Source organism: Botryllus schlosseri, chromosome 7 (genome assembly GCF_051294905.1).
Source record: "Botryllus schlosseri isolate E-star chromosome 7, Bs_hap1, whole genome shotgun sequence".
In the NCBI taxonomy this organism is placed as follows: domain Eukaryota; kingdom Metazoa; phylum Chordata; class Ascidiacea; order Stolidobranchia; family Styelidae; genus Botryllus; species Botryllus schlosseri.
Window position 1 is genome coordinate 3846891 of NC_137242.1, and position 16714 is coordinate 3863604.

The 16714-nt window shown below is 40.0% G+C and overlaps 1 protein-coding gene across 1 annotated transcript in view; it reads right to left on the bottom strand.

Moving 5' to 3' along the window:
* Positions 1–16225, bottom strand: part of LOC145442612 (hydroxysteroid 11-beta-dehydrogenase 1-like protein) — a 35454-nt gene extending 19229 nt beyond the window's left edge. Inside the window, exons 1-3 of the mRNA XM_080320575.1 lie at positions 15783–16225; positions 14455–14585; positions 12638–12749 (exon numbers count right to left, since the gene is read on the bottom strand). Of these exons, the coding sequence (XP_080176701.1) occupies positions 12638–12749; positions 14455–14585; positions 15783–15867 (328 nt within the window). The 5' untranslated portion in view covers positions 15868–16225. The remainder of the gene's footprint in view (positions 1–12637; positions 12750–14454; positions 14586–15782) is intronic.
* Between the last annotated feature and the right edge of the window lie 489 nt (positions 16226–16714).

Consider the following 16714-nt stretch of genomic DNA (forward strand, 5'->3'; position numbering starts at 1 on the left):
GTGCAATGTGTACAGACGCATCTCGCTAATTGGCAACACGCTTCTCGTTAATCGGCCGCGCCAACACTGAATACGACTTATTGAAGCTTACTAAAACGTGTAAAATGCATTAGCAACGATTCTTTTTTATCCGGTTAACCGGCAGAAAAATATCCGGATATCAGATAGTGAAAATACCTGCGGTTAACCGGTTAACCGGTTAACCGTTATCCGGATAATCCAACCCTAACACATAGTTTTACAGCTTAATATGTTAATAACATTGGTACTGAAAAGTTTGTTGCTGTCATAACATTTACCACAACGCCGGGTCTAATTAACGCAAATAATTTAATAATAAAGTAATGATCAACTATTACAAAATCTCATATGTCAAATCAATGTGTCAATCCTTATGTTCACAGCATGATAACTTTGAATATAACACCATCGTTCGATTGTAAGAAATTAATTCTCAACTACGTTGGTCGGACTTTCAAATCTCGTATACTCAAACATATTATGTTAAGCTCAAGTCCCCTGTACCGAAGAGTAATTACTTTTGCCTTACAAAATATACCGAGTAGTAATTAGTTTGTCTTGCAGAATATACCGCGTAGTAATTCCTCTTCCTCTTACAGAATAGTAACGACTTTTAAAGTTGGATAAAAATGATGCGTCGTAGGGATATGAGTACAACCGAACTTGTTATGGATTTTAGGTTTTAATGATTGTATGGACTCGTGTATGCTTGGCTGTTTTTCATACTGATACTGTTTGAGTTTGAGTCGGGTAACGGATTTACTTGACAATGTTTTTTGTGGTTGACTCTTTGAATATGGTAAGATGGTAAGATACCGAGACGTAATACTATTTCCGTACACTCAATTACAACAAAACATAACTAGCATTCAAATTATCCGTCCGCTGCAATTTGATTAAAAACTTGATGCCGTTTTGTGGTTAACTCAAGTCAGTGGTCGCGCTTGTGTTGATTTCAGGAATGATCATGACGAGTTGGCCGGGTAAATTAGCGGTAGTAACTATGACCGTGCAGAGTTGCTGACATTCCAATATCTTTTACGCTGTCATATATGGATTCAATTGTGATAATTTAATTCTCAGTTATTGTTCAGACATTCAAATCTCGTATACTCAAAATATAATAGGTTTATGTCAAATCGCGTATATGCACCGATTAGTAAATACTTTGTCTTACAGAATAGTAACGACCTTTACAGTTGATTAAAAATTATCGGTCATATGAATACAACCAGGATGAATTAATTCAAATTTATGAGTTGCAGTGATATAATCAAGTAAGTGAAAACTTGATTTTTAACACCGGTTAATGTTATGAATAATTCTTTTGAGTATGGTAAGATGTTAAAATGTCGCTTTGACAAACGGAAAGCCGGATCGTGAATAGAGTTGTAATGTTAACTTGTTTCAAATCAACATGCGTATAATATCGAAATGGTACTTGGAAAGATGGTAGTCATGTTTGTCAATCTATTTCAATTCAGACTATGTCAAAGTCGAGATATTTCATTTTGGATTACCCCAATTTACCTTTCGTACATCCCGCGAATGGATTCCGACGCCGCACTATAACATTTTTGATAATAAGGTCTCAAGGATTCTCAATCAACAATGCCTGGATTTTTTGGTAATGCTAGAGTTGGCAAATGCTAAGTTGCGTGTTTTTGATAAGCGTTTGATTTCTCAGTAATGAATACAATTATTGTATGTGCATACTTGTGATTCTTGATTCTTGTTTAGTTAGTTGGTATTGATTCTATAGGTGTGAAACAGCGGCGTGGAATGTGTGAATAATTCGATGCGCCTGAAGTTTGGAGTCAGCTATATTCAGGTTACGTTCGAATCAACTGATCGCGGTAAATGGATTTCTCAAAGGATTAGAGTTGTACCGGATCAACACATTCAAATACGAATCAACTTGGTTTGTGTAGTGAGTTTCATTTCAAGTTGATAAATTGACACATTGATTGGATATTCTCATGATTCGCATCACGCAACCAAAGTCAACGTGAAACATATAGCGATCGCGAAAAGTATCAAATCTTGGATATTCAAGTCACCGTCTGCGACGGTTCTGTTATTCGGTGCTTATTACTTAATAGGTAATATTCTTATTATATCAGACTCATGAAATCCAGTTCTGCACCAAACTACCAACATATTACATTGTAGCGATTGGGATGTATGTAACCACAAGTCACGAAAGATGGTTATGTCTTATAGGTGTTATCTTGTGAGCGATCGTAGGATTTTAGAATTATTTCACACCTTTTTGAATAAGCGTACACTTCACAAAGGATTAGGGTTAGAGTAGAAATAAGTGACAATTTATCGCTATTCAAGTTACCGACACTGGCGGTCTGTTATTCGTTACTTATTAAATCTTTACGAGTGAAATCAAGCTCTGTGACAAACTGCTTACGAAAATTTCGCCGCGTGAGCGATCGATATGCCTGTAACACGAAGCCGCGAAAGATGGTTATGTCCGAGACATTATCTTGTCAGCGCTCGCGGGGTTTTGCAAACTATTTCACACCTATTTGAAGTGTTAGTTTGTGAACGCGGTTATTGTTGGTATTGGAATCACCGTCTACGCCGGTTCTCTGGTAAACTAATTACCAAAAAATTACCATGCGGCGGATTCTTAGATTTAGCAAACTATTTCACAGCCTTTTTTCTAAAAGTACGACATGCCGCCTGCAGTCTATACCCGAAAGTACGACATGCCAACAACGAAGCCGCGTGCGACCGATCCCTATGCTGAAAAGGGTTACCGTGCCACCACAAGACACAATAGCCGCTTGCCACCCCCGCCATAAGACACAACGGCAGGTCACCAGAGATCTCGTAAGAATACATGACAGACACATCGTCGTTAGCATGTCGCCGCACGTATATCAAAAAACATTAGCATGCCACCACGAGTTTTCACGTTAGCATGCCGCCGCCGCCTATACCCGAAAACGTTAGCATGCGACCGATCCCTATCTCCGTAATGCTATCATGCGACCGCGCCCATAAGAAATAAGAGCCGCATGCCACCACGAGTTTCGCGTTATCATGCGACCGCACCCATAAGAGCCCCTGCCAGGTCACGAGCGATCATACTAACTACTTACGAGATTTGAATGTCAGATCAATGGTAGACTTGGAGTTAATTTTTCGAAAGCGAATCTTTGTATCATAAGACATAGGACGCGAGTAAATTCTTTACAGTTATACTCATTAACACATTGTTTCACAGCTCAGCGCAAGAATCAACTGTCTGATCAGTACTTGACTAAAAGTTATTTTCAGGTGCACAGGTACCCTTGTGCTGTAATAGTCTTACGATATCAACAAACTTTTCTGAAACAGCATCATTAGTACATTGATTTGAAAAACTAGATTAATATTTCCGAAATGTTCTTGATAGCAAATTAATTCATTTGTCACGACCGCATCAATGTATTACAGAATGGTATAATGCAGGGGTCTTCAGCCGGGTGCTTCGTACACCCTGGGGTGTATACCAAAATGTACCACTCAAATGGGTGTACTGGGGTGTACCAGACCCGCATTGAAATGGACCAATGACTAGCTATCAAAATAAATAGGCAAGTTTTTGCCTCAGAATATGTTGACCGGTCGTGCAATATAGTTCATTGTTCATACCAGCTATACCAGTCCTGTGCAAAGTGCGGCCCGCGAAGCTATTCTGTACGGCCCGCGAAAGGTTGCTTGGAATTCAAAACATAAAACTTGCATTTTGAATGACTAAAACTGTATCAAATGAACAGGAAATTCGTTTACTTTGAAGCCTGTTCGTTAAAATGCCACGATTATACGCTGCCAACGTACCTGGCATGCGCATAATACAGATACAAAATAAAGGCAATGTGGCAAAGAATGAGTAGCAATTGAAGTCACGAGAAATCACTCTTTCCATGTAGTTTAATTTGATTCAAACCTTCCTTGTTGCCATTGTCACATTACGCATTATACAGTATATGTTTCAATTTTTTGCGTGATAAGTTTCCAAATCCCTAATTCGTAAAACAAGTCAATCAGTGCTCGCGATTACTATAGGACTCATCACATCTATCACCCATAAAGGATTCCATTTGTGTGCCTTGGAATCAACTTTTATCAAAATACACCAACCAAAACTCTGTCAACAAAAGGAGTTCGTGTACCACCTAAAAATAGTACATTGAACGCTCTCTCATTCGAAATTTCATGCTGGTGACGTCATATTTTGTGATACGATTGTTGATATACAATGTTTTTTCCAATTCTCTACTAGTTGCTGACGATTACCCCTGACGAGTGTCAGCCGAAAATATTCGGGTTCATTTCAATATGAATATACTATTTAATTGCATAAAGGATTAACGGACATCTCAAAAAAGAAAGCCGAATTACGACCACTAAATATTCGTATACTGGAGTCAGGAGTAAACCCGTCCTTTGAGTTTTTGCCGGGCATTTCGCCGAGATTAAGGATATTAAAAAAAGCCGGTCTTATGACAAAAACACGAAACACTCCGTAAAGGGAGGGCGAATTTCAGAAAAACTGCAAGCTTCGCTCAACATATAGGCTATTTAAGCTGCACCCTGCTCGGAAGGAAGCGACCAGGAAAATGAGCTTTGTACTATTGCATATACATTTCAGCGCAGTTGGTTTTCGAACTGGGAGACGTGAACGCATCATATGATCGGCGCGACGCTGAAGTTTATTTTTTTGTAAGTTCGCGCTCGACGCGCGATATACCCCAGCTTGTACTAGTTGCTATGTGCTCTCATCAACAGCCATAATCATCTTCCATGCCATCAACCTATCCGTTGGGGTTGCTAGCATTATGGTTGTACTTTAATATTTTGTGATACCATGATTTATTGTTTTGTGATATCACGATAAGGGGGTGCGAAATTATTCACTATCATAAAGGAAGGCGGGCCTAAAAAAGTTTGAGAACCACTGTTTCAGAGTCTTAATAGAAATAGAAGAACGTGGATAGGTTTTTAAAGAGGTAAAATGTACTATGTTTAACATGTTTTCAAATCATGACGGCAAGTAGATATTTTTTTAATGAACCGTCACTTTCTCATTACCTGATATCAACACATTGACTGAGCAGCATTTATTAACATTATCATTTAGAAATAAAATTAAAATACGCTGGAGAATATAGCTAAAATTTTTCACTCGGCCCGCCAATGTATTTATTGCTTCTCATTTGGCCCGCGGAGGAAAATAATTGCCCACCCCTGAGCTATACGCAGCTTGTAAATTACATTCCTTTGGTGATGTCATAAGCAAATGCTTATCCTCATCATTGGTTCATGATTCATTGGTAATAGTTCGAGTTTGAGAAACGCTGTGTCAAGTGGTGGTTCGGTAACCTGGAGCCCTGATGCAGCAATAGAATTTGTTTTGTTGTCCGGAAGAGAGAATAATGAATATATAACTAATTGACCAGGTGCACAAGGCCATTGTTGCCGAGCACCAAAAATTCCACACCAACAACAACAACGTTGCAGCCTTGTTCATCCATATTTAAACAGAACAGAGGTGGAAACCTGCTGCAGGGGTACGGTCGCATGCAGCTCTCTACACATAATTAAATTAGCGTGTGTTGACTGCCGTCAATATGCAATTTGAATTAACGAATTGGCTCTTAAATCTTTGAGAGATTTCAATTAAACTTGAAAACCTTATTCACGCTTGGTGCGATTCAGCGTGATTTTTCGTTGTTAATATAATAGTTTAATCTGCGCCACATCGTACACAACCGAACCGCGGAGGAAAATGATGAGCCCCATAAAGAAATAGCAAGTAGTAATCGTGTGCGTTTCACGAAAGAAGGTTTTTCTGCTACGTTTGGGCGATTCCAATATATATTTCGACTATGCCTACAATCCTCATGGAACGTCAAAAATAACAACATGCAACAAAGTGATTAATAAAAACCGAAAGATGCGTCATCATTATCTCTGTGCTCAAAATTTTCGAAGACACCCCTACATCAGCTTTAGCTAATCTGTTCACGTGGGCAAAGAATGGATAAATATTTGACAGTATAAAATTATTATTTTGGGGCAGATTTATGCTACATGAAATTTTTCTTCGCGCGGGGCGTGATTTAGTATCATATATGTTGGTTTTAATATGGGGACTGTAAAAAACTGCGATCAAAAATAAATATAAATAACATTCATTTACAAAAATAAGCGTAATTGTAATCGCAATTACAAGATAACGGTGTATTCATAGAGTCGGTTTAGGCCGTTTGGATGCTTTATTCAAATATAGTGGTTATAAACCTGAGGGTAGTTTGACTTTATTCTGGAGTTCGCGAATATGTTGAATGTATTCAGCTTCCAAAATAGGCTATGAGTAAGTCTGGACAAATGTGCCAACCTTTAATTAGCAATCAGCTCATCAAATTTTGAGCCGGACCACGGAACATTTTCAAATTGGAAATGCAGTCGCGACCATAAAATGTTGGAAACCACCGGATGGGCGGTGTATATATAGCTCGGTGGTACAGTGCGCTAGTGGGCACCAAAGAGCGTCCGGAATCTGTTCAACCGAAAATGGTATAACCCTAGTCGAGATGCCATGGCAGTTGTATGCCACATATCTAATCGAAAAAGGCCGTGAATAGCGAAAAGGTTGAACATCCCTGGATTTAGGCTTACTACGGAATCAGCGTGTTATGTGGTTAGGGGTGTACGAGTTTTGCATAAAACTTAAAAGAGTGTACCACGACGAAAAAGGTTGAAGAGCACTGGTATTATGTATACTCATCAACTGATATTTGACAAATCAAGCGTTAATAATAACCAATGCTAAAGATTTCGTTATTAATATATTCAACAACCGCTATCAATCGTTTGTAATATTCGATGCTAAAGATGAAACAACAATTTCATTATTGATACATTGAACAAGCGATACAAAATGCTTTACTGCCCGAATTCGTGACGGTTAATTGACACGGCTACATGAAGAGTCAGTATATTGCAATGTCATGTCGTTACTCTTGAATCCAACAATTGATACAATGATTTATTATCGAGATTTGTGACAGGGAATTGAAACATTGCAAACTGCTCAGTGTGAAAATATCACTTTGAAAATCGAGCACAATTCGAAGCATGCAATTGATACTTAATTCCGTTCACACTCTTTATTGAACGTGCTGAATGTAAAACATTGCGAGGTCTACGGAGTTTCGCAAAAGTGAATTGGAATATGCTTGGTAGACGCGTCCTATTCAACTGGACTTGAGTAATACACAAAACTCATAATACTAAATAAATCGCAATTTGTGCTACACTGAAATCTGCAAAATGTGTTTGCATTGTTGTTCATATGTAGGCCTAATTGTGATGAAAAAACTGTTCACTTGAATCTTTCAAAATAATGGTCATCATATAACCAAACCACCGAAGTCATTTCCGTCCCAAAAAAACAATTTGTATGATGGTTGCTAAATGCATCCTAGTTCGGTATACCGGAATTATTTGTAGAACGCATCCCATCAAAGAGATCGTAAAAACACTCAAACCATACTAACACCAATTCGAGTTGTGATTGAATTCCTAGTAATTTACTCGTGAGTACACTACAGCAGCTCTGATTTTTTCTGGACACAAGACTTGAAAGAACATCCTTTAGTTATCAACATAGCACACGTATTTGAAAATGTCGCTTACTGGTCTGAAGCTAAAGTATCGACAGCAACAATCGACGTAAATTATCATTATTCATTTCGTAATCATTTCAACAATATCACACACATACACGTATAATACATTGGTGTTTTTGTGTAACACCCTATTGATTTCAATCAATCCAAGCTCAAGGGAAATTTTTACTCGCTCGTTGCGTAATGGATATTGACCAACAACGTTTCATCGGTGTGCGTCGTTTTTTCTAGATACAAATTACGTTAGTGTAGCAGAAAACAATTTAGTGTAATAGAATACCATTTTAACTCTCTTGGATTATGAAACCAATGTGTGAGTCTTCATTCAATATTTTGTCTGTGTCAACTAGTTATTTTGTAGGATACGAATAATTATCCCCGCAACTCATTTCAGACCCAAAGTATGAAAGAAATATTTACATCACGCAAAGAAATCGACTTCACTCGATATTCTAATACTACGAAACTGTACAATGATTGGTTACGCTTTCAGACTATAGAATGGTTGGTTACACTCCACAAATTGTTTTGATATCGCTAGAGCTTTCAACATGTATGGTTGACATGTATCTAAATATTCAAATAAGACAACACGAGATAGTACTTACAGCAGCAACTACCGCCAATGTCTACAACTACACTTGAGTAGCATTATAACATGATAATTGAGAAAAATGGCTTGACTAAATTCTGTGACTTGTCGGAGGGGATTGTACCCAAATTGAAAGCAAAAATTCTGTTGAAACCAGATCACGAGAAGAAAATTTTCGAGGTTAAAAATCCGCACAATAATATTCTCTGGTCCAGAACCGATGTTATAATGCTACTAAAGTGTAATATAGTTGTAGACATTGTCGGCATTGGCGACATCGACAAAATCGACTCAGGTCGACATTGGCGACATAGACAAATTAGATACACCCCCATGGGGCTATGATTTAGATATGTGATTTCGTCATCGAAGTCAACATGAATAGCTCTAGGGTTGCATTTAAAACAAACTGTGCTTCAAACAGTGTTTTAAACAAAACCCTAATTGTAAAACTATGCCATAATTGTGTAAATACTTTCCAAAAAACATATTGTATGAGCCTACAAACAATTACCACCCGATTTAGCCGACGTATGTCGATATGGGATGGTTGGAACCCTCAAATGAGTCGGTTCAACATTAATAGTACAGATATTTCGTCAAAGCAGCTATATTTACCCTATATTTTCAATGGTCAATGTCAATCCACTATGACGTCACAATTGAATATTCGTGACGTCATGGTTTGAACAAATTAAGGCCTTGTTTTAAACATGTTTGTTTTAAATTGATTTTTGTTTTAAATGCAACCCTAAATAGCTCAGAATGTTCAACTGAAATGAAATTTTTGCTGAAAATTTTGGTGATAATTTTTGTAAACGTACGAGAAGGTTGTTCGCAATTACCAGGGTCTTAGGCGCCGACTTACGAGGTTACGAGGTGCCGCAGCCACCTCGTGACCATATTTACGAGGTGGCGGCCACCTCGTACAAAATGCTCATGCTCATGCGCCTAAGTCATTTGTGACCAGTAATTAGTAATCAGACGAATTGATGCGACCTCGTTAGAGACGTCTTCGATTTTGATACGCGCGTAGTTTCGGGGGTCGAACTTCCCTATTTGAAACGCGAAACCCCGTCACATCATACTAACTCTAATATTCAGCAGTTGCCATTCAATAATTGTGTTAACAGTACTCCGCGCGGCTGATTTGCAAGAACCGTGTTGTCAATTAATTAGAAGAGTCTGTGATGATCTCCCGCTGAGATGGTCGCGAAATTAGGTCATTCATTCCCGTGCGCGTGACAATCGTCACTAGCCTTGCTTATCGCGTCTCGAACAAGCCTGGTTCCGCAGGCTTGAACAATCGCATCTGCAATAGGCCCAGTTGACACTATATCATCGCTTGCCTACCCAATCGCATCTGCATTGGCCGCTTCGGCCTGGTGCGCACGATTTCATCGCTGGCCTACACAATAGCATCTGCAATAGGTCTGGTGTGAAAGATATGATAGCTGGCCTAACTATCGCGTCTCGGGCCTAGCATGCTTGGGCTCCTATCTCTCGCTGGTTTGGAGACAATGCGGTCGCGTTTACGCTAATTAGTGATTGTTTTATGTCATATTGATTAAAAAACGACATCGCTAAACTGGATAACATCGAATCGCTGCAAACAGACTTTAACGTGCGTAATTGATTCCCGCTAATACTTGAACGTATTAATCCGAAGATATGATCATGGCTCGAGTTCTGAAAGACGACAAAGGTTTGAAATCGGTGTCATCAAGTTCGGACATTCTGATTTGCTAAAATTGTCGCCGAGACTGCGAAATACGCGCGCGTATTTAATTGTTCACCAAAGATCAGCGCTCGCTAATTGACAGCGCTCCCGGACTCTTTGGCAAGCTTATCATACGCCTAAAATCGTCAATACGAAGAGATTACATGATCGCCATTTACACATGTACTTGACCCGAATTGAATTGACGCTATATTGGTAAATTTCTAAAAAATCTAAATCCCCGTAATTTTTCGACTGGCTACGCGCCTAGCGTGTGCTGAGAAGCACCATCCTAGATCTTCTCTCCCGACCAAGCGCCCAAATAGACGTTCTGCTTTTCTGAAATCAGAATTATGTGCGCCCACGTTCGTTTTAAAAACCATTCATGAGCTATAGCTAGCTTCATGATAGTCTTGGTAATCGCAGCGCGAAATCGGAGGGTGTGTTGCTGTTAGGGCCGGGCACAATGATTCGAGTACTCGAATCTGAATCGAGTAATAATTTTAATGATTCGAGTCGAGTAGTAAAATGTGATTTTTTCGAGTACTGAAATCATACACTCCACGCAACTGAAAGTTAGTTCATCAACCAAACTTATAGTTTCGATACTATATTTCACTGTTGAAGCCTTGGAATTTTGATTGGTCGTATCGTAACATACGAGATATACAGTAAAAGCTACGAACGCTACTGGAAATAGCACATTTTCGAAGTCATGATCATCCCACAACATTGTTACCAAGTGCAATGAAATCGGTATGGTCGAAAAATACCAAAGTATCTTTAATGTGATGGATAGAAGGCATTACATTCTTTGTGGTCTCATAAAAGGTACATATTTGAACTTGTTGACATATCACCTGCTGTTATGACGTCATAATGAGTGATACTCGATTACTCGACTCGAATCGAAGCATATTCAGTGATTCAGAATCGAATCACTCAGGTACTCGATATTGCCCAGCCCTAGTTGATATGTGCCTGCGCAGATTCGTATCTCTAACAAGGCTTTGCCAGTTACATTAATCGGGAAATGCAGCAATACAGCTTAAACACCGATATAATGAGAAAACAATTGTCGCCACGAAAGCTACTAGTTACGGTGTCAGACTCAAAACCCATTCGTGGCGACACTGATTAGAATACACGCTTTCTCATTTGCCATCATGCATATTTCTTGTTATCTACTTGATACATTCGTACTCCGAAATTGTCGCACAAAGTCATTTTTCAGTGTTCCTTTCAGTATTGACGTGCAGTGGGCCATGCCATGCCATTGTCAAATATTGATGCATCACAAGATTCTGGGTGGCACAAATTCTGATTTTATTCGATTCGTTTATACAGGGAACCTTAATAAACTTGATTGCTGGATGTACTCGTAACGACAACAACAATATAGAATATTAAACTATTAGGCATTAGATAGACGTTCGATTTCTATTGATAAGATCGCGGCATGCGCCCGGAAGTGGAATTAATTCTAACCCAGAGGTGGCCAACCCGCGGCCGTAGAAGGAAATTTGTGCGGTCGTCAACACGTAATTCAATTAGTATGTGTTGGCGGCCTTCGACCTCGACAAGCAGATTGAATTTGCGAATTGACCGATATACTCCCGAAATGCTTCGCGAACGTAAATCGGGAAATGCACCAACGCCGCCCAAATCGCTGTTTTAATCAGCTAACAATTGCCGCGATGCGAGTTGGTCAAGCAAGAAACCGCAAGACACAATCACTGATTGGCTGCGCGATTTCGCGTTTGTAATCATCATTATTGTCTGCTTGAAGTATTCGAGCGTTGTCGCGTTGTCGTTACTAGCAACACCAGTGCGTAGTGTATTTCGTTACTCACTCACCTCACACGGCGCATTACGTGTGAATAACATTGATGCAACTGCAGATTCTCAGTGACGTAAATGCTGATTTTTGTTCGATGCATTTCGTCGTGGACGGACTGGTAGCGCAGGCCGCAGTTATACTTTCGAATGATCGTACCGTTTTGAGATTCCATTTAATAACTCGACTGTATGGTTTGATATTAATGAGTGCAGGACCGATATAAAAACGTCACGCGAATGGTTTAACGGTGCACGCACACCAGCGGCATGTAGTAAAGTGCGTTTTCATGCGACGATGACGTCATCGATATGGAACAATTATGACGTCACAAGACTTCGCCACCTCGTCAAAAAATAAAAGTCGGCGCCTGGTCAGGGATATATGGGAGGATACGGAATAAAAGTTGAACTATACGATATGGATACAATGTACGTACAACACCATACACAAGAGACAATGCGATGCAATAAGCAGATAGCAGGATGTCGGAATTACCAAATCGCGGTCTTTAATTTGACATCCACGTCGGCCTACAGTGCCCGATATATCACATGGTATGCGGTCTTGGTCTTTCGGCAGTCATTTCAGATTTGATGAGGTAGCCGCTTTCGGCTCTACATATAGGAATGAAGGACATAAATATACCGACTTGCAACGACTCTACAATACGACCGGAAGCATTTACTTGCAGCGTTAATGCATACCCTAGAAATCCCAAACCGAAAGATAACAAATCATGGGCAAATCGAAACTTTAGAATCTCTTACCCATTATCTTTATCGACTTTTCCACAAGAGACTTGTATGTCGTTTCGTCTGCCATGTCAGCAACGATATATTCCGCTTGCGCAGCGCCGAGCTCAAGGCATTTAGCTGCGACCTGGACGGTAACACAAATTAATTCGGATATGTTCTGCCAGAACCAGTGTCGCTTGCTTATTTATTATTATTACTACGTATAAAATCATTAAGTGGTACCTTTCGCGTAAAATTCAATAAAGTTTGCTTATTTCAATCTTCATTGTTTGCTTGTGTACAATGCTAAGCAAGCGATAGTTTATGGGACTGCGGATGATAACTGTGAAGCGGATATTCTAACAAACCGATTCTGCATTGCGACAGTCCAGGCCAGTGGTTCCCGACCTTTTTGGATCTCGGAGTCGCATTTCAAACTTCAGAGTACGTATGGAGCCACATGAAAACACTCAAGTAGGCTACTTATAACGAAAATTTAAAAGTAGCTAGCCTACCTCTGCGTCTCACCATCCAACTAATTCAAAGGCATTTACAGACATCTATATAGATCAGTGGTTCTCAACCTTTTTTTTTGACACGCCCCCCTTTTTGATAGTGAAAAATTTCGCGCCCCCCTCATCGTCATATTACAAAATCCAACTGGGATGCTAGCAACCCCACCAGATTGTTTGGTGGTATGGTCGGTTACGAATGTTGCTGAGAGAACAAAAAATATGAAATTCGGTCTATATAGAGAGAAACACGTCTGCATTGGAGGTAAATCGCGCGGAGCGCGAAAAATGTTTTCAGGTGACCGCTTCTTCGCGCCCCCTTCAGATGTTACACGCCCCCCCCCCCCCAAGGGGGGCGCGCCCCCCGGGTTGAGAACCCCTGATATAGATTCTATATCGGTTATTTTTGCACTGACAGACGCAGATTGACGAGCGCTATATATTGAGATAAACTGAAGATGCATATCATTACTATCCAACATACTAGTATGCCGTTATGTAGTAGCTCTTCATACGTATTAGCACATTGGACTGCATTGCACATTGTAGAACTTTGTGGGCGATTATACGCTGAGTAATATTGGAATTATTTCAATTTATAGTTGACTATGAGCCGTTATTTTTATGCTAGTAAAATTGAGTCGACATTTACTCTTCAGAGAAACGGTATATAAAACTGTATGGGTGTTCAACTATTCATACATGCGTTTGACGCTAGTCTGCAAGAATTCTCTCTCCCGGTTTTCAGAAGCGGCCTTGGACGGCTTTAGATTTAACTAATATCCCACATTTTAGCGTTCATATACAGAACTTGACGTAACTATTCATAGAAACAAACAACAACAACTGTTTTCTATTATCATATTTCTGTCGCATATTTAGAGGTCAACCAGAGCCGCAAGATGGCTAGCTTGGAGCCACGGTTAGGAATCACTGGCCCAGGCTCACTTTCCATGCAAAAGATTTGGTCTAGCATGGTAAAGTCGTATCCAGCAGTGACAAATCTGTGTTTCAGGGGGGGTTGCGAGCAGGGTTTTCAAGCGTGTACATTTCCACAGCAATTTCAAGAATAGATTTACTCGTGAAGAACTAACGACCTCATTCTTCGCATTAAATGTGTGAAATGATTTTCGTAATGTTAAATACTTAGCTTGCTGTGTTGTTTTTCCTTTTCAATTGCGTACACTTGTTGCTACATTATATGCTCAAAGGGTACCCCATACATGCATATAAATCGAATTGGCATACGCAACTAAAGAAAACTTTGGGAACTCCTGATGTAGATCAACCCTATCAGTTAGTGACTCTATTTTAAACATACGGCCACCCATCGCGTACCTTTTTCAAAACTTGCTCTCGACGGGCAGTGATGACAATTTTCGCTTCACGTTTAGCGTATTGGTAAGCGATTTCTTCTCCGATGTTTTGACTAGCGCCAGTTACAAGAACCTTTTTTCCTCGTATAGAACCTTTACCAGAAAATATATTTCTTATGTTATCGTGCAATGGCAAAACAGACGCCATCTGAAGGCTAATGCAGCATGATCCTATCCATACAACCTACAGGTGCGAACTGCGGACTATGAGGCGTCTGCATTTCTACGCCGGGACACACCAATACATTTAAAGTTTCAGCCAAGATGCGATTTCGTGAAGTGAACTCCCAGAAAGATTAACGGCAATAAAATCTTTGCACGAAATGACCGAGGCATGTTGGCCGAGACCTTCGATGTCTATATGTCCAGGCGCAGAAATTACCGGCCACGAATAATCCTGTCCTGGCAATGGGAGCCCGGCGACACAAATGCATAGCAAAATATTCCACACTGTTGAAAATGCAAATTTGGAATGCGTCTCGTCAAAGGATTTTTTCGTTTAGTCTGGTCTGGTACGTGAGAGGAATACCTTTACCTATATTTAGGTAGCGAAATCTTTACAGGATATCACGAAATAGCAGCATTCTTCGACAAAGTAACACATACCAATATGCCTGCCGGAAGCTATCCACCCAGAAACTCAACACACACCTGAAGTATTTTTACATCGTGTATATAAAGAGGATTTAGCTACCACCCATGGGAACACTCTGCAGGACGGCAAATTATAGACAAAATATACAATTAAAAGCCGTCGAATATTTCGCGTACCACTTGAAAAGGTATCGGGTATACCACAAGTACCATGCATATCACAATTTAAGAACCACAGGACTAGAGCAGGGGTGGACAAACTGCGGCCGTAGAAGGAAATTTGTGCAACCGTCGACACGTAATTCATAATAGTATGTGATGGCGGCCGTCGACACGGAAATTGAATTTACGAATTGACTCCCTAATGTTTGAGAGATTTTAATGAATCTTGATATTTTCTGAGCTCTTCGCGATTCAATGCGGCTTCATTTTCATCAGCTACGGAAACCCAATTAAGGGATTTCGTCTTGAAACAATTAAAGTCACAAATGTCGATTCAATGAATGAAAGTCCGTGGTCGAAAAGTCTGTATGCTGCATTACGACCAATGGAGGTTTTTAGGCGTCCGCTGTGGAAAATAGTATCGAGACACAGAGTAAACTGCGCGTGAAGTGTTACGAATTGATCTTGGAGTACTGGTTGATTCGACAGATGATAATAGTTAATGCGTGATATCAGTAATATAGCTTCACTTACTCGAATCCACGTTCCCGTAAAAATAGGAATATGCTGCGAATGATAATGCAGACACAAGCAGCACATCCAACCATCTAACCATCATGAATGGTGAGCAAAGGCTACCTGAAATTGTCGTCACCTAGTCAAATAGTCTCAGAAGAGTATTTGCCAGCGTACTGTATAATTTCACTTGCTGTTTAACGAATATAGCGTGAGCGAGAGAGAGAGAGAGAGACAGACAGAGAAAGCCGCACTACACAGCGACATCTGCCGGAGTCAATCGGCTACAAATAGTTGCGACTTGGAGTTGAAACCGCAATAACTACATCACCATATTATCACCATTAATACTATTAGTAAGTAATATATCATGACCAAATGCTGGTCTGAATGTGCAACATTCTCAAAGAAGAAGGCGCGTCTTTACATTTTTGGTGTATCACTCGTTTGGAATTGACCAAAATGTAAATCCACGCATATTTCGGCTCATTGGCGAAGGCACCGTCGACGGACGCTTTGAGTTTATATCGAGTACGCGCGACTTCCCAATTTATCACTGTTGTCACGATAAAGTAGCCACTTGCCACTATCGCCACTGCTGTATTAACGATGATTACAGTTTCGATACTTTCTTTTCGCCGTGGAAGCTTTTAAATCACCACGGTATTCAAAACATGTAGCACAAGGCGTTGGCGGAATAAACGACATAATGTAGTGATCGACCAGCAGCATTGTCATAAAGGCGCTATGAAATAGTAATGGTCGAAAATACTTAATTATCTTTATTGTAGTGTAACTGGCCCTATTTCGTATCCGGTGGCAGAATAGTTACAGATTTGTACTTTCCAAGTCACCCATACTGATATGACGTATCAAGCTAATCAATGAGGGAATGTGTTTTTTGCTCTGCACTGCATGTTGGCCGTTGCAACTACACGAATACACGATTC